The sequence below is a fragment of the Rhincodon typus genome, chromosome 7, assembly GCF_021869965.1.
Source record: "Rhincodon typus isolate 14 chromosome 7, sRhiTyp1.1, whole genome shotgun sequence".
Classification (NCBI taxonomy): domain Eukaryota; kingdom Metazoa; phylum Chordata; class Chondrichthyes; order Orectolobiformes; family Rhincodontidae; genus Rhincodon; species Rhincodon typus.
Genome location: NC_063338.1, coordinates 14,272,821 through 14,294,175, shown reverse-complemented (window position 1 = coordinate 14,294,175; position 21,355 = coordinate 14,272,821). Strand labels below are relative to the sequence as shown.

Sequence of the window (21,355 nt, the reverse complement as noted above, 5' to 3'; positions counted from 1 at the left end):
GACAGTATGTCCTAGCCTGATTGATTCTTCAGCTGACATTCACACCAGCTTAAACCAGCAGAAAATGGCTGGACAGCGGTCAGGGGTCTAAAGGTCAGCCTTGTTGGACAGGTTTAAGACCAATCCCTTCACAGCTGACAAAACACAATTACCCTGTCAAAGCAATTGAAGAGAGGAGCTGTCAACATATGAGCCCACAGCAGACAGAACCTTCCAGTAGCCTTCAGTGAAATCCACTTGACTATTATAAATCAGTCAATGAAAACAAGTCATGCACCATCTTGAACTCTGCCAATAATGAGATTGCTGCTTAACCTTAAGTATTTATAGAGGCACAATGGACAGTGAGATCAGTAATTGCTCAGTAGGGGTATATTTATAGAACAACAATAGCCTGCGTCCTTGTGTATAAAATAAAGCAGCCAGGGCTAAAATAAACTCCAGACACAACTCTCTCCAGGCAATGGATAGAGACACTGTGCAGCGATCGCAGATATTCCTGGCCTCTGAACAGAACCAGTACTCTTGGCCCTCTTGTGCCATGAAACGTCGGGGTCCAGAGGCCTTCCACCAGGCACTAGTGCACGGTGACCTGAGGCTTCTCAAGGTCATGGTCAGTGAGTATCGTGAAGATGTCAACATGGTCTTCGAGGTCTGCACCAAGGAAATGGAGTGGCAGGCAAAACCGGTGGCCCTGGGGGTTTCAGGTAACCATTGGCTGTGACCTCCTTGGTTTTAGTACAACTCAGTGTTGAATTCACAACATGGAATTTAGCCTTATGGCTTGTCGCCTGTGTGTAATATTGGCACCTGTGTATAATATTGGCATTGTGGATTGAGTGGTCATGGTAGCAGTTTTAAAATTCATTCATTGTATGTGAGTGTTTATTGACTGTAATTAATTGCCCATGAGAAGATAATTGGAGCCACCTCCACTGCAGATTGTGTGGCGCAGTGCCATCAAGACAAGGGTTTCTGATTTTGGTCCAGTGACAGCGAAGGAACAATAATATATTCCCACATCAGGATGTTGTGTGCCTTAAATAGATGGCGGTGTTTCCATGTGTCTACTTTTCTTGTCTGTGGAAATTGTGGGCTTAGACAGTGCTTGCTGAGTTGCTGCACTACATCTTTTTGTTGGCTTGCACTGCTGATACTGTGCACTGGTGGTGGAGGGAATGAACGTCGAAGGTGGTGGATGGGGTGCCAACTAAGTAGAATACTTTCTGGTGTCAACTTCTTAGGTGTTGTTGGAACCATACTTCTCTGGGTTAATGAGGAATATTCCGTCACATTCCTGACTTATGTCTAAGAGACGGTGGACAGGATTAGTGGAGTCAGAAGGGGAGGTAGTTGCTAAAGAATTCCAATCTCTGACCTACTCTTGTGAATAATGGAGGATTTAATAATGGTAATGCCATTGAATTTCATGGAGACAGGGTTAGAATCACTCTCGTTAGAGGTGTTCATTATCTGGAAATTGTGTATTATTAATGGTCCTTTTCATTTATTCATCCAAGCCTCAATGTTCAGGTCTTGCTACATTGTCTCAGAAGTACAATCATCAATGAACATCCCAAATTCTGACCTAATGATGGATGAGATAGCATTAATGAAGCAGTTGAAGGTAGTTGGTTTTTGGACACTAATCTGAAGACTTTTTGCATCGCAGGGGCTGACATCATTGACTTCTTTTGTAGTAGATATAATTCTAGTCAGTGAAGAGATTTCCCTTAAGTCCCATTGCCTCCAACTTTTTTTGGGAACCATTAAAGCCATTCATTCATTAGCTTGTTGTTTTCCATTGCTTCATCCTGAGCTGTTTCACTTGGTGGAATTTGTCAGTGGTGGCTTGCCATTGCCTTCCACTCTCGGGGGCAGAATGAGGAAGCAGACCCCAAATCTACCACAGCCAAAATGGGAATTGAACCTGTGCTTTTGCCATTATTCTGAACTGCATGCTAGTTATTTAGCCAAATGATTTAAGTCACCCCCAAACCCCTCTCTCACAAACTCCACAACCACCATCATCCCCCATTTAAGACATACTGGATCAAATCCTGCCTTCATTTCAGGGGCAGTCTCTCTCAAATCACCTTTGGAATTCAACTCCTTTGTCTATTTGAATCAAATCTCTAGTGACATCAAGGGTCAATTGCCCCTGCTTGAACTCAAACTGACCATCAGGGGAGCAGGTTAATGTTTTATAGCACTGTTGACAATACCTTCCATCTGCTGAAGATCAAACATGAATTGATATGGCAATTGGCCTGTATAGAACAGTCCTGCTTATTATGGACAGGAAACACATGGGACAGTTGTTAATACTGATAATTAGATGACTGTGTTGAAGCTGTACGTGGAACAGTTGGGTTATAAGTATGACTTAGGCATGCAGCACAATTCTTCAATGCAACACAGGGAGGTCAGGACCCTGTCTGTATCCAGTGCTTCAGTAGTTCAGTAAAGATGTCACTGGATGCCCACATATGTTCCTGACTTCATATCAGTGTAAATTTAAAACTTCAATTAGTTGGACATCACTTAGTTTTGCAAATATCTGCCACCAAGATATTGGAATCTTTTATAGACAGCCATTTTTGCTACCATAGTGTGAGCTTGTCTCTTACAGTGTGCTTTACTTGATACAGTAATTCTTATGTTATCTCCCATATCCCACAGATATCTTGGTATTGAAGAATTCAAAAGAATTTTATGACACTTTATTATTACTTATTTATATGTTTATTATATACAAATATTACATTTCTCAGGCATAAAATTCTCTGGGTTAGTATTAAGCTATCAGTTACAATAGAGTGGCGTATCTATCATGATTCAAGTGATTTAAGATAATATGGAAAACCATTTCAATAAAATAAATTATTACAACATCATAGCCATCAAACATATAGAGATAGAGGGCTCCTCCAATATTTGTAAACAATCCTACAGATTTCAAGGCATTGGTGAGTCTTGGAGCTCAGCCAGATACACAATGAGGCCATCTGGGAAAGAGGTGTTGGAGGCTGAGGGGTGAACTTACAGAAGTTTATAGAATCATGAGGGGCATGGATAGGGTGAATAGCCAAGGTCTTTTTCCCAGGGTCTGCTGGTGGGACCTCTTTCATCCTGTCTATAACTTACACCAAGGCCTCCAGTGGGGTGGCATGGTGGCTTACAGCACTAGGGACCTGGGTTCCATTCCATCCTTGGGTGATTGTGGAGTTTGCACATTCTCTTCGTGTCTGTGAGGGTTTGCTCTGGCTTCCTCCCACAGTCCAAAGATGTGCAGGTTATGTGGGTTAGCCATGGAAAATGCAGAGTTATAGGGTCAGGGGATGGGTTTGGGTGGGATGCTCTTGGGACGGTCAATGTGGACTCAATGGGCCAAATGGATACATACGGTATTAATATGCTACACGTACTTACACTATGGGGATTCCATATAACCATGGAGCACACTGTCTGCAAGGTTGAACCATTTTTTCAGCATTCTTCCCACTCAGACTATCTTCCCATAGCCTCTTCTAGCACTTGCAGCAACAAAAATGAATCTTCCCCGAAAGTGGTGTCGACCTTTCATGATTATTCCCTTAGTGCTGAGGTATGCAGCCACTCAGCAGCATACACTTAGCTCTGATGTTCCTCTCGTGGTAATGAGCAGGCAGCACAAAGTTTGTGCATCAGAAGAACTGCATCCACAACCTGAGCTACAAATCTACTCCAGAACATCAGATGAACTGGGTCACTGTGGTTCTCAATCCTCATAGACCCTCTTTAGCTCTTATCAAGTGTCATGGCCAAGAATTTCCCAAGCAGAGAGTCGAAAATTTAATTCATTGCCTCCCTTGATGTCCTCAAAAGAACAATTCAGGTGCAGCTACACAGTTTCAGATAGATTTCCAATAGCAGGGCCAAAGGCAAGTTTAGACAGTATCTGAACCCCATCCTGACCCCCGTCCTGAATCTTATGCACTTTCACAAGCATAGATTGCAGCAACCTGACTGTCAGCACAAACTCTACCTAACATTTATCTGTCTGAACCCTATGGATGCTGAGGGCACTTTTCATGGCCCCCAAGGTGTGGTTAATTAACTGGGTCAGGGGCACAACCCAGGACTCTCTTGTCTTAGTCCTCCCTCCCTCCCCCCCCCGCCCCCTTCGCCCCCCATCACTATGATGTGCAATGGTCGGCTGGTCTCTCCATCTCTTTAGAAAGTCGAATTGTTTGAACACAGGGAGCACCGGGCAGAGTGAAGGACTCAGGAGAAGGGAAAATGTTTGATCAGAAGAGCTGGAGGATGGAGGAGAATGATGGTTGTGGGTGAGGCTGAGGGGCAAAGTCATAGGGAGCTCTCCATAGTGATCGGCAACAAAGCATCGGAACAGAATCATTCCCTTGTAATTTATTTCTCATCATGCTTTGCTTCACAGCGTCGTTAAGTGTAGCGAAGATATTTCCCCATTCAGGATCATAGACTGCAAATTAGCTATCGACAAATCTGATTGGGAATTCAAGAGAAACTCTTTTATCCAGAAGGTGGTGGGCATGTGAAATTTGCAACCAGGTGGAAGTGGTGTGGTGTTGCTGCCTCACAGTGCCAAGGACCTGGGTTTGATTCTAGTTTTGGGTGATGGTCTGTGTGGAGTTTGCACATTCTCCCTGTGTCTGCATGGGTTTCTTCTGCGTGCTCTGGTCTCCTCCCACGGTCCAAAGATGTGCAGGCTAGGTGGATTGGCCATGGTAAATTGCCCGCAGTGTCCAGGAATGTGCAGGCTAGGTGGATTAGCCATGGGAAATGTAGCGTTACAAGGATAGGGTAGGTGGGCCTGGGTAGGATTCTCCTTGGAAAGTCAGTGTGGACTTGATGGGCAGAATGGCCTATTTCCACACTGTAGGGATTCTATGATTAAGAGGAAGAATGTAACTGACAGCGGGTCAAATGAAGAGACGCAGGAGTAGTGGAGTGAAGAATGGACCAATTAAATGGTTTGTTTTAATCTAGTTAATGCTACAGAATGGCCTGTTTTAGTATAGTTAATGCTGCAGAATGTGTTCTTGCATCATGCTTACAAATCAGACTCAAAGATTTCCAATTCACATCTAAAAAGAAACACAAAATTCTACAGAACTGAGTTCTGAGGAGGGGTCACCGGACCCGAAACGTTAACTCTGATTTTCTTTTCACAGACGCTGCCAGACCTGCTGAGCTTTTCCAGCAACTTCTGTTTCTGTTCCTGATTTACAGCATCCGCAGTTCTTTTGGTTTTTACAAAATTCTACAGCATGGTTACATTACCTTCTTTTCCACTGCTCAGTTAGTATTATAACTGTAACACCCTCAAACAATATCTTATCATTATATAACAGCTTCTGCACAGGATGCTTCACAGGAGCAATTATCACTCTTAAATTTGACACAAAATTTCAGATATAACTGGTGAGACAGGTTTTCTGGAGCATCTCTTAAGGAGGAGAGAAAGAGAGAAAGATAGGGAAACAGGGAAGTCTAGGGAGGGAATTCCGGAGCTTAAGACCTAAGCAAATGAAGCAACTGCATTAAAACCATAACTGGGGTCTCCATGCCTTCAATAGAAGAGCTGGAAAGCTTGTTGTAGTAAGGTAATAAACATTTATTTGATATTTACACAATTTACAAGATAGATATTTGCAGGATTTCATGAGAAACTCTTCCTCACAGTTTCCAGCTGAATTTGATCTGACCTCACTGGTGATAAACTCCACCAATTAGCATTAAAGTTACTAACTCTTTATAATGCAACCATGATCACCAACAAGACAGCAAGGATAGTTAGAAGTATGTGCAGATATCTCAAAGGGATTTAGATCTGGAGGTCTGAAGGAGATGATGGTGTAGGAAGGCATGACAGGATTTGAAAAAAAGTTCAAATTGAAGCCTTTTTGGACTGGAATACAACGTAGGCCCGAAGTGATGGGTGAATGGGAATTACTATGAGTATGGGCTATGGAGATTTGGATGCGAGGTGGACATAACCATAGTCTGTAATAATTATAGCCACGCACAGTGTAATTCACTGCTGCACCAAAGATAAAACTAATATTCAAGTTTACCATGTATTCAGGCATATACATTTCAGGAGTGACAGCAGAAACAGTGACTGCAAGTCTGAGACGACATTGGAAACCCTTTCTCTCATTCTGTCATGGGACGTGGGTGTCTAGCATTTATTGATTGCCCTAGTTGTCCCTGAGAAGGTGGTGGTGAGCTGCCTTCTTGAGCCGCTGCAGTCCATGTGCTAAAGTGTGGGCATCAATGATTGCCATCCAGGTACCTACCAATAATCCAATGGCATAGTTTAATAGGAAGGGCTATGATTCCATCAATATAACATGGCACTGTATATTCATTATATAATTGTATCAACCACACATTCCCATCTTTTCTTCTAGTTTAGTGGCTCATTAGATGCTTGCAAAGTATGAAATGGGCTTGGAGACACACAATGACTGGTAATTTTTCTAAAGATTCCATTACCACTTTCACATCATACAAAATCAGATGTTATTAAATCAGTAGCATTTTCATTTGGTTCGGACAAATTAAAGACAAAGTTAGGATTAATTGGACCAAATGATGACGTTATCCCTCCCCCCTCCCTTAAATGCAAAGCCTGTGCCTCTCTTCGGTGCTCACTTACTGTTTTGGCGAATATATCTGACCTTGCACCATTCACAAGGGTTGAAGATGACTCCAAAAGAAATAGAAAATTAGTAAAGATTATCAAGAAAGCAAGAAAGCAAACTGACTCTTCCCAAAGCCTAGAGAGTACTTTCGTCAGACGGTATAATCATTTCTACCCGAGATGTATTTTTTTAAAAGAAAATGCCTAAAATAAAAACTATTGCAAGCTGCAAAACAAACATTCAACATTTTTTTAAGATGGCAAGTTACCAAGCGTCTTTTGTGGAATACATTATTTGCTTATATAATAAATGGTTGTTTAATTTATGTATCAAATTGAAACTAAAACTGACCTCAATATTGGGTTTTTGCCATTCTGTTTGTTTTTCTTTTGATCTCCGGTATATGCATTTTCAGATGCCTATTTTGTTTTTCTTTACCCTTTCATGGGGTGTGGGTGTCACTGACAAGGTCAGTATCTGTTGCTTATCCCTAATTTCTCTTGAACTGAGTGACTTGCTGAGCAATTTCAGAGGTCAAATTAACCCATTGCTACGGGTTTGGAGTCAGATGTAGACCAAACTGGACAAAGACGACAGATTCCCTTCCTGAAGGATACTAGTGAGCTGGATGGGATTTTACAATAATCGATGATAGCTTCATGGTCATCCATCCCTGAGACTAACTTTCAATTCCAGGTTTTATTAAATAAATTTAAATTCCAACAGTAGCCATTTGAACCCAAGTCCCCAAAGAATTAGCCTGGGCTTCTGAATTATTAATACACCGCCCCCACCATTGGGTGGGTGGCATTGCATGGCTTTGCTTTTGGCCCCTGATTTGATACCACTGATGGTGGGAGAAGTTGGAAATCAATTTCCACTGCCACCCAGCCCTACCATGGCCTGGTTTAGGTCAGTCACTGAGGCAGGCTAAAGCCTACGCTCTACTCCTGGTCCAGACGAAATCCTTTCCCAAAAGGAATTGGTGCTCAGATAGAATCATGCTCAAACCTCTGAACTACTTCAGTGTAAAATAAAGTGCATGGACAAATGCTAAAATTTCCACCATCAACTTTGTCAAACAGAAATCCTTGTTACGTAAATCATGCAAAATTCCAAAGCCAAAATCATCGAGGGAAGTGGTAATGTCACTGGATGAGGACTGCCAATGCTCTGGGGTGTAAGTTCATATCATATCATGGAAGCTGAAGGACTTGGAAATAAACTATTAACTCTGGAATACGGTGGTGACCATAACAACTATCACTGATTGTTTTTAAAGCCCATCTGGTTCACTATTGTCTGTTTCCAGGGGGCAATCTGTCCTTACCTAACCTTGCTGACATGTGACTCCATACCCACGCAGTCGTTGACTCTTTCTTAAGTGGCCTAGAAGGCCTAGAAGGTGATGCCAGGGCAGGCATCCAAATGTTTTGTCAAGCAGTTAAGTATTGAGGATGGCATTAAAGCAGGAGAGAGAGTGAGGGGGAATCTGGGACTCTGATGCATCTGAAAGCAGGGACACATATGGTGATGTCAAAGAAATTGGGGACACAGAAGGAGAGTTGATTGAAGGGGAACAGATATCTTGGATCATCAGAAAACTGAAAGAGGAAAGAGGTTTAAAAGAGGACAAACTGTCAAAATAGTAAAAGTATCGCTTTTGTGGTATCTTTTCCACTGTCTCATACACCGGGTGAATTTTGATATTGTAAATTGTTGACATCTCCCATTGTAAAAATACATCTGTCTACCACAGCTCACACTACAACATATTTTCGTGTACAGCAAGGAGCCTGTTGTAGTGTTAAATTGCGACATAATTAATTTACTTAAAATTGGCGAATGCCCCAGGGCTGTATATCATAATAATTAAAAAGTGTTCATGATAATGAGCTGGAGGATTATTCGAGGCAGACATTTACACTAATCCTGGTGTGTTTAATTACCATTAGTGCTCACTATCCCATTTTTTATGTGCAAAGCAGCAGATCCTCCCATTTGCAAAGCTGACTGAGTCAAGTGCAGTGTTAGATAGGAACTGCCAACTGGAAATGTGTAAACCTTATAATCAGACTTTGAGGTACTTTAAAGCTTTTGCAGTTTTGAGACCAGAGACTATTAATTGTCCATTTGAAAGGCAGTGAAAAATCCCAATGTCTGTTGAGGTTGGGGTGATAGATGGCTGAGTTTTAAGGATTATGGAACCAAGGCGGGTAAATTTAGCAAATAAAATTTAATTAAACTTTCAGAACAGAACAGAAATTCACCAAAGGTTCTCAGACAGCACCTTGCAAACCTACAACCACTTCCATCAAGAAGGACAAGGGTAGCAGGTATATGGGAGCACCACCACCTTTAAGTTCCCTCTCCAAGCTACTCACCATCCTGACTTGGAAATTTATTGCAGCTCCTTCACTGTCGTTGGGTCAAAATCCTGGGATTCCCTCCCTAATGGCATCGTGGGTCAACCCACAGCAGGTGTACTGCAGCAGTTCAAGAGGGCTGCTCACCACCACCTTCTCAAGGGCGACTGAGGACGGGCAATAAATGCTGGCCAGCCAGCAGTATCAATATCCCACAAATGAATAAATAAATAATTAAATGGCAGAGTAAGCTTGAGGAGTTGAATGGCTCACTCCTGGTCCTATGTGCAGATATTGTGTTACTTATGGTCCATACAATCGTTGCTTCCCAGAATCGATCCCCAGTGTGCAATAACATGCCTAGGATTGGGATTGCTGCTACTAGCATGGGTTTCCGTCTAGTTTGACGTAGCACAGAAGATTATCGAGCTGGAAGAAGCTACAGAGATAAGGGGAGGCAGGGCCATTGGGGGGGATGGTTTTAGCCATGAAGGGATTTAAATACAAGGATGAGATTTGTAATATCATGGAATTAAGGAATTAACCAAAATTAACCTGGTTGACATTCATTGCCTGAACTCACATATTCACATCCTTGATAACAAGGTGTAGAACTGGATGAACACAGCAGGCCAAGCAGCATCAGAGGAGCAGGAAGGCTGACGTTTCGGGCCTAGACCATTCTTCAGAAAAAAAATTCACATCCTTGGGTGAGTTAAATAAAGGGCACCTGACAACTTGAAACACTGAAAGCATATCTTGTTGTGAGTAATCATATAGATGAAAGGGAAGAAGGTGTAAGGTCAGTGACCACTCCTTCTCACGGGCACTGAACTTTTCACTCTCTTGTAACACTGCAGGTCTCTGGTCTCTGGAGTACAAGCAAGAGCTGACCAGCCCCCTCTGCATCGCTGCAGGACACGGCTATACTGACTGCCTGCAGTATCTGCTCCAACGAGGGGCCAAGCCCAATATGATTGTGGGGACCAAGAACGCCCTCCATGCAGCCTGCGAGAATGCACACACGGATTGTACGCAGCAGCTGCTAGAACATGGAGCTAACCCCAGACTGCTCACAGAGGACGGACTGTCAGCCCTGCACCTCTGCAACACCGCACAGACCTTTCGGTGAGGGCAACATGGTGGCAGCTAAAGGGCTGAAAGAAAAATGTTACATTCATATAGCACCTTGCTCTATATCATGGTTTCCCTCGGTGTTTAATAGGCAATTGAATACTTTTGAATTAGTCACTGATGGTCTCTTATGGCAGAATGGTTGAAAGGCTAAGGGCCATTGGGATCCAGAGCAATGTGGTAAATTGGATCTAAAATTGGCTTATTGGCAGGAAACGTAGGATGATGTTCAAATGGTGTTTCTGTGACTGGAAGCCTGCATCCAGTGGCATAACCACAGGGCCTGGTGCTGGGTCCCTTGCTGATTGCAATGTTGCAGTAATGATGTAGACATGAATATAGGAGGTTTGATTCTTAAGTTCACAGATAACACAAAAATTTGTGGTGTAAATAGCAGGGAGGAAAGCCTTAGACTAGACGACAATATAGATGAGCTGATCAAATGGACTGAAAAGTGGCAAATGGAACTTAATTCTGAAAAGTGAAACGTGATACATTTTTGAGAGGACTAACAAGACAAGGGAGCACATGTTGAATATAAGGTCCCTAGGAAGAACAAAGGATCAGAGACACCTTGACATACATCTCTGCATTGGGAGGTGATGGCCTAGTGCCATTATTGCTAGACTGTTAATCCAGAGACCCAGATACCATTCTGGACCTGGGTTCGAATCCTGCTATAGCAGATGGTGGAATTTGAATTCAATAAAATATCTGGAATTAGGGGTCTAATGATGACCGTGAATCCATTGTTGATTGTCAGTAAAACCCATCTGGTTCACTAATGTCCTTTAGGGAAGGAAATTGCCATGCTTACATGGGACTCCAGACCTATAGTAATGTGGTTGACTTTTAAATGCCCTCTGGGCAATAAATGCCAGCCTAGCCAGTGATGCCTACATCCTACAAATGAATAAAAAAAGACAAACAGTCCAAACACCATAGCATACAAGGCCAATTGCTGGAAAACGGGACTAGAATAGATGGGTGTTTGATGACCAACGTGGACACGACGGGCCAAAAGACTCTTAATAAGAAACACAGCATCCAAACTGAACAGAACCACTCCCACAGCCAACATTGTGATATTGGGTAGAAAATCTGTTGGTTGTGAAGTAAGTATTGGCCAGATTATCATAGGCATTTCTGTTCAGACATAGTGCCATGGGATATTTTACATGAGAGATAAGGTAGGGCCTCAGTTCAACATCTCACTGGAAAGTTGTCATTTCCAACAGTGCAGCAATTCCTCAGTTCTGGACTGGAAGTGTTGGCCAAAGATTTGTGCTCTAGATTTTGGAGTTAATCCTAATCTCTGCCATAATTAAAATTGCATGGGTGAATGGGATATAAGTCAATGTTTAGTAAGATGGAAAATTAGTTATTGGAAAATGCAACATTTAGAGACAATGTCACACAGGGTGGACAGGATACAAATCTTTCACCAGTGGAATGTAGGTTGGGTCAGTCTCAAGCCAATGAGTACCTAGTAAATATAGGTCCACAGAAAAATTAATCTCTATAATTCAACATAACATTTTCCCTGCAGAAGTTGTATCATCATGGGGTTAATTTTTATTTTCAAAAATAGAGGATCTTAGTTGTCACCTTTCCCCACGATAAGGACTGCCACCTAATATTAAGGAAATAACGGTAAGTCTTGCATTAGAAAGAACAAATCAATTTGTCCCAATCCCGTGCGTTTCCTCCATTATCCTGCACATTTTCCCTTTTCAAATATATATACAATTCTCTTCTGGGAGTTTTTATTGAATTTGTTTCCAAAGTCCTTTTGAGCAATGCATTCCAGATGCCGATGCCTCATTCAATAAATCACCTCCTCACTCTCTGATTCTTTTGCCAATTATCTTAAATATATGTCCATTGTTAATCTGTTCTCAGCTTGTAGTTGAAGATTGTTAATAGGACCGTGGTGCTCAGATTGTCAACCTTTCAAAATTGGGCTGGAGCTTCCTAGTAGCAGCAAGCAAACCTGACAGATAAAAGAAGAGGCATTTTAAAAGTTTGTGCACTTTTCCTGCATTTTCTTTGATCGCTTTCATTGATAAAGTTTGAAGAATATTGGACCTAATTTGACTGGCAATCAAGGGTTAACCAATTGAATAACAGAGCCTATTCATGTTCCACAAGGTTTATTTCAAAGGGAAGAGAGTATGAAAGTATGGAGGTTTTGCTAAAACTATGCAAGACGCCAGTCAGACCACAGATGGAATACTGTGGACAGTTGTGGGTCCCTTATCTATGGAAAGATATACTGGCATTGTAGACATCCAAAGAAGATTCACTAGACTGAAACCAGCTATTAAGAGACTGTTTTAAGAGAAGGGGTTGAGTGGATTGGGCCTGTACTTATTAGACTGCAGACAAATGAGAGGAGACCATATCAAAACATACAAGATTCTTCAGGGAGTTGACAGGGGAGATGTGGAAAGGTTGTTTCCCCTCATGGGAGAGTCTCAGGCGAGAGGGCATAATCTCAGAATAAGGGATTGCCCATTTATAACAGAGGTCTTTGGTGGCGCACCATGATGTTGGACATTTCAGGCGGCCAACAGGAGGTGTGTGATGGTGGCCCGGTTGTAGGCTGGAAGTCATGGTATGAAACCTCTCAGAGCACGTTCAACACGAACTAATCATCATCTAACTCTGAAAACAGAAACAGCTCCCTGTGTCGGTGATTACCACCAATCCAGCTCATTTTGTGTAGGACATTTACACAAAGGCAGCAAATGGCAGAGATTTTGATCTTGCCAACCCAGGCTGGATTTAATTTGATTTCTCTTCAAAGAAGAGAATATGGTTCGGAGATTTGCTAGACATGTTCAAACTCATGAGGGGTCCGGACAGGCTGAATAGGGAGAAGGTGCTCCCACTGGTGGAAAGAGGCAGTGAGTTAAGGTGACTGCTAGAAGAAGCAATAGCAAAATGATAAGAAATATTTTCCAAACAAATGAAAGATCTCCTTCTTTGTGGGAACCGTTCTACAAATGCCAGAGATGAGAACCCTCCAACAATCAGCCAGAGTTCTAAATTTCAGTACGGGATTTGCCCCAGTTCAGTAGCACAATGGGAGCACACCTTTCATGTGCAGCTAATCCATCAACAATAACAACTTGCATTCATTTAGTGCCAATGTCCCAAGAGGCTTCACAGGAGTCTATCAAACAAAGGTTTACACTGAGCCACACAATGAAAATTAGGACTGATGATCAATAAAATGAGTCAACAAGCTAAGTTTTAAGAAGTTTGATGGGTGGTACAACGGTTCAGTGGTTAGCCTTGCTATTTCACAGCACCAGTGACCCGGGTTCAATTCCAGCCCTAGGTGACTGTCTGTGTGGAGTTTGCACATTCTCCCCGTGTCTGCGTGGGTTTCCTCTGGGTGCTCCGGTTTCCTCCCACGGTCCAAAGATGTGCACATTGGCCATGCTAAATCATCTATTGGTGTTCATGGGTATGCAGGTTAGGTGGATTCGCCACGGGAAATACAGGCTTATGGGGATAGGGTGGGGTGTGGTGGGTCTGGATGGGATGCTCTTCGGGGGTTCGTTGTGGATTTGATGGGCCAAATGGCCTGCTTCCACAGTGCAAGGATTCTATGGAGTGAGAGAAGGGTGGTGACCTTAGGTAGGAAATTCCGGAGCTTGCTGATAATGAAGCAGGGGAGTAATACCATTCTCGGGTTGCCTTCCCTCCATCTAGGTGCGCAAAGCTGCTGCTGAAATACCGTGCGGACGTCAACCAGTTGACCGAGGACTTGGAGAGTCCCTTGCACGTGGTGGCCAGGCAGGGCCTGCACAACCATGTCCATCTCTATCTAAGGTACGGGGCCGCCGTGGACGCCATGAACGTCCACCGGGAATCACCGCTCGGGAGCGCCTGCGGCCACGCGTGGAGCCCGGAGAGTCAGGAAGACTACCTCCAAGTGTGCAAGGTCCTCATCATGTACGGCGCCGACGTGAACTCTGTGGACGACGAGACCCGCAGCCCGCTGCACAAGGCATCCAAGAATGCCAGCCTCCAGCTGGTGCACCTGCTGCTGAAGTACAAAGCCGACGTCAATGCCATTGACTACAATGGGTGCTCGCCCCTCACCAACGTGATCCAGACAGCACCTTTTAAGGAAGAACTCAATCCCCACCGCACCGTCCAAACCTTACTCAACCATGGCTCCCGCAGGGTGTGGCCTGCTGCCTTCCCCAAGGTAAAAGTTGTACACCACATACAATGGAACCTGCTCGGGGACAGGCGACTATGACGTGGAAACTTAAACTAGGATGAGCATTGGTCTCCACTAATGCCTCTCCCATAACTGCCCCATCGTAGCGTGCCCACAACAACAACTTAAAATTCTACAACACCTTTAACATAATAAAAGTGGTGATCAAATAAACTTTATCACCAAATTGCGTCAGGAGACATTGGGTCAGGCGTGCAAACATTTGGTACAGCACATGGGTTTTAAGGAGCATCACAAAGGCGGAAATCAAGGTAGACGGACATAGAGCTTTAAGGAGAGAATTTCTCAGTTAAGGGCCTAGGAAGTTGGAGTCACAGCCACCAATGTTGGAATGATTGAAGTAGGAGATTCTCAAGAGGCCAGAATTAAAGGAGCATCTTGGAGGATTATACAGCTGGAAGAGTTTACGAAGATGGGAAAGCATGGGACCATGGAGGGATTAGAAAACAAGGAAGAGAATTTTAAAACTGAGGCATTACCAGACCAGAAGTCAATAAAGGTCAGCGAGCACAGGGGTGAGGGGTCAACAGAACTTGATGTGAGTTAGGTGCAGGCGCTGGTGCATCCATTCCCAATGCATTTGGCTCCACTATCTCGTATTGTAGATTTACATCGAAGCTGTTGCACTCTTTAGTGTCTTCTCTGTGTCTCAAACTTTACTTTGCAAAACCTGCCCAATGACTTGGCCCAGTTATCAGCAGTTGGCTTGGCAAGGCCTGCATTCAAGTGGTTGTGGTGTTTAGGTGAAACTCTGCTTCACAATATTTTCCTCATTTCTCCAAAACACGTTGGTTTATGCTGCAGTCACCAGCAGCTCATGCCAATGATCACTGCCAATGTTTGGAATTTACGTGATATTGAATTTCTCTTAAGACACTTTGTCCAAACTAAATAGATCACGAAGGAAGCATTAGACTAGAATATAGAGGCTGGCCAGGAACACTAATCCTGGCCTCCTTTCCTTCTCCTTAACATTAATCATGAAGATTACTGTCGTGCTCCAACTGTAAAGGTAGAGTTCTCATTGTCTGACCAGACCATAGGGCAGCTCTCTCTTTAGAGAGAGGCAACTGATGGTGGTTTATCCTGCAGGTCACAATGTTTCATTCGAAGCAAGGTTGAGAAGGAGAGTCCTTCATGGTAACGTCAGCAGGCACAGGAAGTGAGCCCACACCTTTGGCATCTCCCTGTGTAGCAAACCAGCTGTCCAGCCAACTGTGCTGTTGGCGTTGCAGCTAGTGCTTTGAAAAAGGCCAATCTACTCAACATCAGCCACCCTACTGAAGCCCTTCTCAAGTGATGAGCCATTACTGATTCCGCGAATACGCCTCAAAAATAAAGTCATGGCTCAAAGCCAAACGAGCCCACGGTTTGGATTTTGCCATTCCCTAACATGTTGCCCCCTCGGCATGATTTTTCCTGAGGTTGCATCTCAGGGAACTAGGCTTCCAACCAGGAAGAAGGGGACATCAAATGAACTCATTATAACATTGGTGGCACGACCTATTTTCTCAGGTCTACAATATTCCCAACAGCGCTCAGGTCCCACACTGTGTTAGACCCTCTCCCAAGCAGTTGAGTTGGCTGTGACATTGGGTGGACATTCAATGACGCTTCTGTGGGGCAATGAGTAAAGAGGAGCTATGGACTGCTACAGACATGTTAGTGAGGAAATCCAGCTGTCATACTCAGAATGCTGAAAGGGAGCGGGGATGGGAGGGTGATTGGCTCTGTGCTTAGTCATGGTCACAATGAGGTACCAACGTATCTAAGCATCTAAAGAGCTTGTTACTGTGGATGTGTTGGGATAGTGGGTTGGGGGGGGGTGTTGTTATCTAATGAGAACTAGTCTGGAGCAGTGATAAGAAGCAACATTCACAGCAACATAGACAGTACCATGGTACTGAAGGAAGCGGTGGTGCTGTCCTCTCTGGCCAAGGCTCCTCAGTTTTGCTGGCTAACTTCCTCATGTTGCAGTATATTGTTGGCTCTCACTGCCTCTGGCATGAGCTACAGGTGCAGAGAGAAGGGGGTCTGTTGGTGTTCGGGTAACATCGCTTGATCATGGAGGTCACCATACTTCAGCAAATGACCATCTTAATGTGCTGACAGCCTGCTCCCTCAGGCCTGACACTTGCTGCATCCACTTTGAAGACAGATGGACACCTTTTCAACAGCTGCCCACCACCACAACCAGCTCCCATCTCCTGACCATACTTGGCCACTCCGAATGGGATTGATAGTGTAGAAGCTGCCCGTTAAATGGTCATGTCACACAAAATGCTGGAGCCCTCTGGCCCCCAGCGGGGTAGAGAACCCAAAGAATTCATCAAGGTCCGGTCCCCATCAGCGGATAATAAAAGAAAATCCTGCATTTCAATAGCACCTTGTACCAGCTAAGGACATCCCAGAGTGCCTTACAGCCAGTTACATCATTTGGAAGCATAGTGGCTGGTGTAATTTAAGTACAGCAAGCTCCCACCAACAGCAATGTGATTGCAACCACATATTCTGTTTTTTAGAGATCTTGGTTAACATAGGCCCAGACTCCAGGGAGAAATTTATTGCTAGTCTTTGACATATTGCCTTGACTTAACTTCGCATCTGCAAGATAATGATTCCATCGTTGAAGCACTCCTCAGTGCTGCACTGGTGGCGCTAGCCTGAATTTTCACTCACACCCCTTAGAAAAGGATTTGAACCCAACTTTTTGTCTCCAAGGCAAGAGGGCTACCCACTCAGCCAGGGATCCTTCGTGCAAGGCTGGAGTCACGCTCAGTGATATTATCCGCCAGTGCCTAATATTCGGCCAATATTCATTACCTTGGTTCACACACAACAGACACAGGCAAAGAGATGAACCTTGGCTGGCATCAATGGATCTATACAGAGACCTCTTCAGGACAGGAGGAGTGAAAATCTGAGCTGTCCATAATAGCTTAGTACCCTGTATCTCACAGGGGAGTAGGTTCACCGAATCACAGAAATGTTATTGTGCAGAAGGAGGCCATTTGGCCCATTGTGCCTCCTGCACTGATTTGTTAAATGAGCATCATTACCTAGTGCCAATTTTCTGCTTTTTCCCCATACACTTGCACATTTTTTTTATCCAAATGATCATCCAGTGCCCTCTTGTATACCTCCACCACACATCCAGACAGTGTATTCCACACCTTAATTACTCACTGAGGGAAAAAAAGCTTTTTCTCGCTCCATCCTTGCTTCTTTTGCAGGTTATAGAGACGTGTAGAGAAGTTGTGGACTGAAATGTTTGAATTTAGCTAAGAGATGGGTGAATCTGTGACTGTTACGTTTCACGAGTCACTTGCAGGATGTTGTTTTGCTCCCTAGGTGCTGAAAAGCTGTGCAGGTTCTCCCAAGACGATTGAGGTTTTGTTTAATTCATATCAACAAATCCAAGTGACTGAAGAATGGATGGAGGCGGTCCCAGAGGAATTATTCCAGGTAGCAGCTCATGCAGAGCTCCCCAACAGGCTCTGGTGAAATATGATGGAATTGTACAACAGAGGGGAGCACTGTTTCTGTGTTGGTTCTCTCGTGGAGTTGCCCAATTTACCTCATTCAAATGTATGCTGGTTTTGCACCTTGAATTAACAGCACAGAAACAGATTGTTTGGCCTCAACTATTATGCCTCCACCCACAACACACACCCCCCACCCCACTTATCCTGCTATTCTTTTCTCCTCTATGCATTAATGTGGCATTATATCATCAATGCTACCTATCTCAACTACTCCTGGTATTCCACATTTTCACCACACCCTGAGGAAGGAAAGTTTTCCTGAATTTCCAATTGGATTTTTAGTAGTTCTTGGATATCTGTCGCCTTCAGTTGCAGTATGAGTGGAAGCGGCATCTTTACGTTGACCAGATTAACCTCCCCCACTTCAAAATTCAAAAGACCTCAATCAACTCACTCCTCAGTCTCCTCTTTTCTAAAGAAAGTTGTCCCAAATATATTCATGTCTTTTTGACTGAGTCTTAATCTGATTCCATATTGTAGAATATAGAAGTGCATTCATGACCAGTGTGGTCTAAGATACCCTATTTATCCCATTCTCCGTTTTTGAATGGAAATATTACATTGGCAGCTTTGCCACTCTGCAGTATTGCTGTACCTCATTCAACGTTTAATGAAACAATGAATTCACTGAGGCTAGCCCTTTTCATCCCTCCTATGCATTGTATCCCAACATAGGGAAGTCAGGGTCAATCTGCTCCCACATTACTCTGAACAAAATACGGTGCCACTTCCCATCTCTATTGTCCTTCTCTACCTCTGCCTCAAGCAATATCCTGAATTTCATTTACAAAGAATCGTAGCCATTATTATTTTGTTATTTTGGTAATACAAACCACATTCATTTCAAACTGAATTCCAAGAATCAAGAGAGGGGGCAATTGTTATTCCCTGGTCTGGACTTGAAGCCAACTGAAGTCCTCTAATCTAAAGGATAATATATGATCTTATCAGTAAGAAATCTGTTAATGGTGCTTGGTATATCCTGGATACAAATGTGGTGGAATGGAGTAGGGGCTTCAAACCTGCTCCTGCCTGATCCAGGAGTTGGAACAAACCAAGGTGCCCCAGCAATAATAGCAGCTTCACTTCAATGAACAGACTATCATCTTGTGTGTCTGTTTAACTCTCATTCCATATTTGTATGTCTCCAGTTAAATGATGGCAAGAAGTCTATTAGTTGCAGTTTGTCTACTCATCACCTCCTACTTTTCAGCCCTCACTCTCGGCCAGCAGTACCAGTATTGTGTAAAAGAGAACTGAGTCTGTAAGCCACAGTCATCAGTAAATGGTCTTTTCATCAACAAGCCCTACGTAGTGCCTCCCAAAGACTATGACTTTGTGAATCTGGGCTGAACCGCAGGAGTCTCAGAGGAGATCCAGCTCCCTGACATACAGGCCCACTAATGTGCAGTTTCACCCTGGTCCACAAACTAGATTCCCCGCTATGAATAAATTGCCCCATTGCCTGGGTATCTCAGGAGAATAGATGGCTCAGAGTGTTAACTCTGAGAAAAGAATCCTGACTGGAATTCCACAGAGTAACCTGTCATCTGTCAGACAACTGTTGAGCAGCTCCTCCTGCACTGCTGCTGACAAACAGTATTTTTGAAAATTCTTTACGGGACTTGCGTGTCACTGGCATGGTCAACGTTTATTACCCTTCCTTATTGCCCTTGAACAGAATGGCTTGCTCAGGCACTCAGAGAGCGGTTAAGACCACATTGCTGTGGGCCTGGAGTCACGCGTAGGCCAGACCAGCTAAGGATAGCTGGTTTGATTGATTGATATCACATGTACTGAGATACAGTGAAAAGTGTTGGTTTGCGTGTTGTACCTGCAGATTGTACCATACAAAGTGTATCAGGGTCATAGAACAGAGTGCAGAATACGGTGTTACAGTCACAGAGAAGGTGCAGGTTGAACAGGTTGATTTGTACAAAAACAATGATAACCATCATGCTCACCATTTAGCTAACTTTATGCTCCAAATTTTATGAATGTATTTAAATTCAACAAGGTGCTGCCAGGGAGATATGAACCCATGTCCCCAGAGCACTGGCCTGGACTTCTGGGTTATAGGTCAGTGCACTACCCTCTCTCCCAGGACTGTATTGGGTTTATCCTTTCCTCTGAACAATATTAGTAATGTTGAGAGTGTGGGAGACTCCGTTGATTGTATTGTGATGCAGAGAGGGCACTCCAGTGAGGCTCATCACCTCCTGAAGCACCCCACTGAAGTGCAGATTGGTCAAATTTGCAAGACCCTGGATAGTGTTAGTTTTGGTTTCTGTTTACAAAGGATTTGAGAGTGAACATTAACAATGCTGGTGTTTCTTTTCTCTGCCCTTAGCTTCACCGGCCATTCTATGAATCCCTCTTTGCTCTAGCCTGCAGTCCTCGTTCTTTGCAACACCTGTGTCGTTTCGCTGCCAGGAAGCTGTTTGGTGACCAGTGCCACGCCCTTATCCCCAGGCTGCCAATGCCAAAATGTTTGCGTGCATACCTACTCTTGGAGCCAGAGGACCTGGTGTGTTAATGTCCTTCACTCGCATTCTTCCATCATCCCTTTCACTCCACAACATAGCACCAACTGCAAAGTGTCTAAAAGACTGTCTGGAGTCTCCAACATTGGAACCAGAACCAAAGGTTTAAGTTATAATGACAAGTTGCACAGACTAGACTTGTATTCCCTTGAGAATATGACAATTATGGGATGATCTAATTTAGCTGCTTAAGATGATTAAGGGTGTGGATATGTTGATAGAAACTATTGCCCATGGTCAGTGACTCTAGAACAAGTGGCCATAAATATAAAATCAGAACCCAGGAGGGTAAATGCAGTTAAGCTATGCAGCAGCCATTGTTGAACTGACCGGCAGAACAAACTTGAGGGGTTGAATGTCTTTCTCTCATTCCTAACTGCAGAAGAAATCACTAATTCCAGCAGAACAGTTGGAATCACAAAGGCTTGGAAAGATCTTTGACTTAATGGAAGATGCTTCCACATGCAATTGGCAAGAATTATTTCAAATGGTCCTCAAATCATCACCACCCAAGCATTTCTGTGGTTGTGCATAACTTTAGTTTTACCCCAGTTCCTGACCCTTTCCCCCAGTTCCCTCAACCACCCACCTGCACTTCTCCAGGGGCTAGAATCTCTAGCTCAAGATCAGCCTCCTACCAGTAGGAATGTCTTCAGCATCTGCCCAAGTGATTGCCCCTCAAACTGCAGATTAAAGATGAACATTTCACACCAACACAGTTTGTGTCTTCACTCCGAGATTTAGAGCAAAGTTTGCATTTACAGATATGTTTAAACAACCAATTCAGGTATGTTCTGATACACCTCTGGCACAGGTGGGATTTGAACGCAAGTCT

At 43.7% G+C, this 21,355-nt stretch overlaps 1 protein-coding gene across 1 annotated transcript; it reads left to right on the top strand.

Annotated features, from left to right (window-relative positions):
* Positions 1 to 463: 463 nt before the first annotated feature.
* On the top strand, positions 464 to 20,513 carry asb18 (ankyrin repeat and SOCS box containing 18). The gene is given in 6 exon segments (XM_048599485.1): positions 464 to 708; positions 7,073 to 7,140; positions 9,898 to 10,165; positions 13,895 to 14,396; positions 17,784 to 17,897; positions 20,328 to 20,513. Coding segments are annotated over 6 exon segments (1,383 nt in total).
* Positions 20,514 to 21,355: the final 842 nt, after the last annotated feature.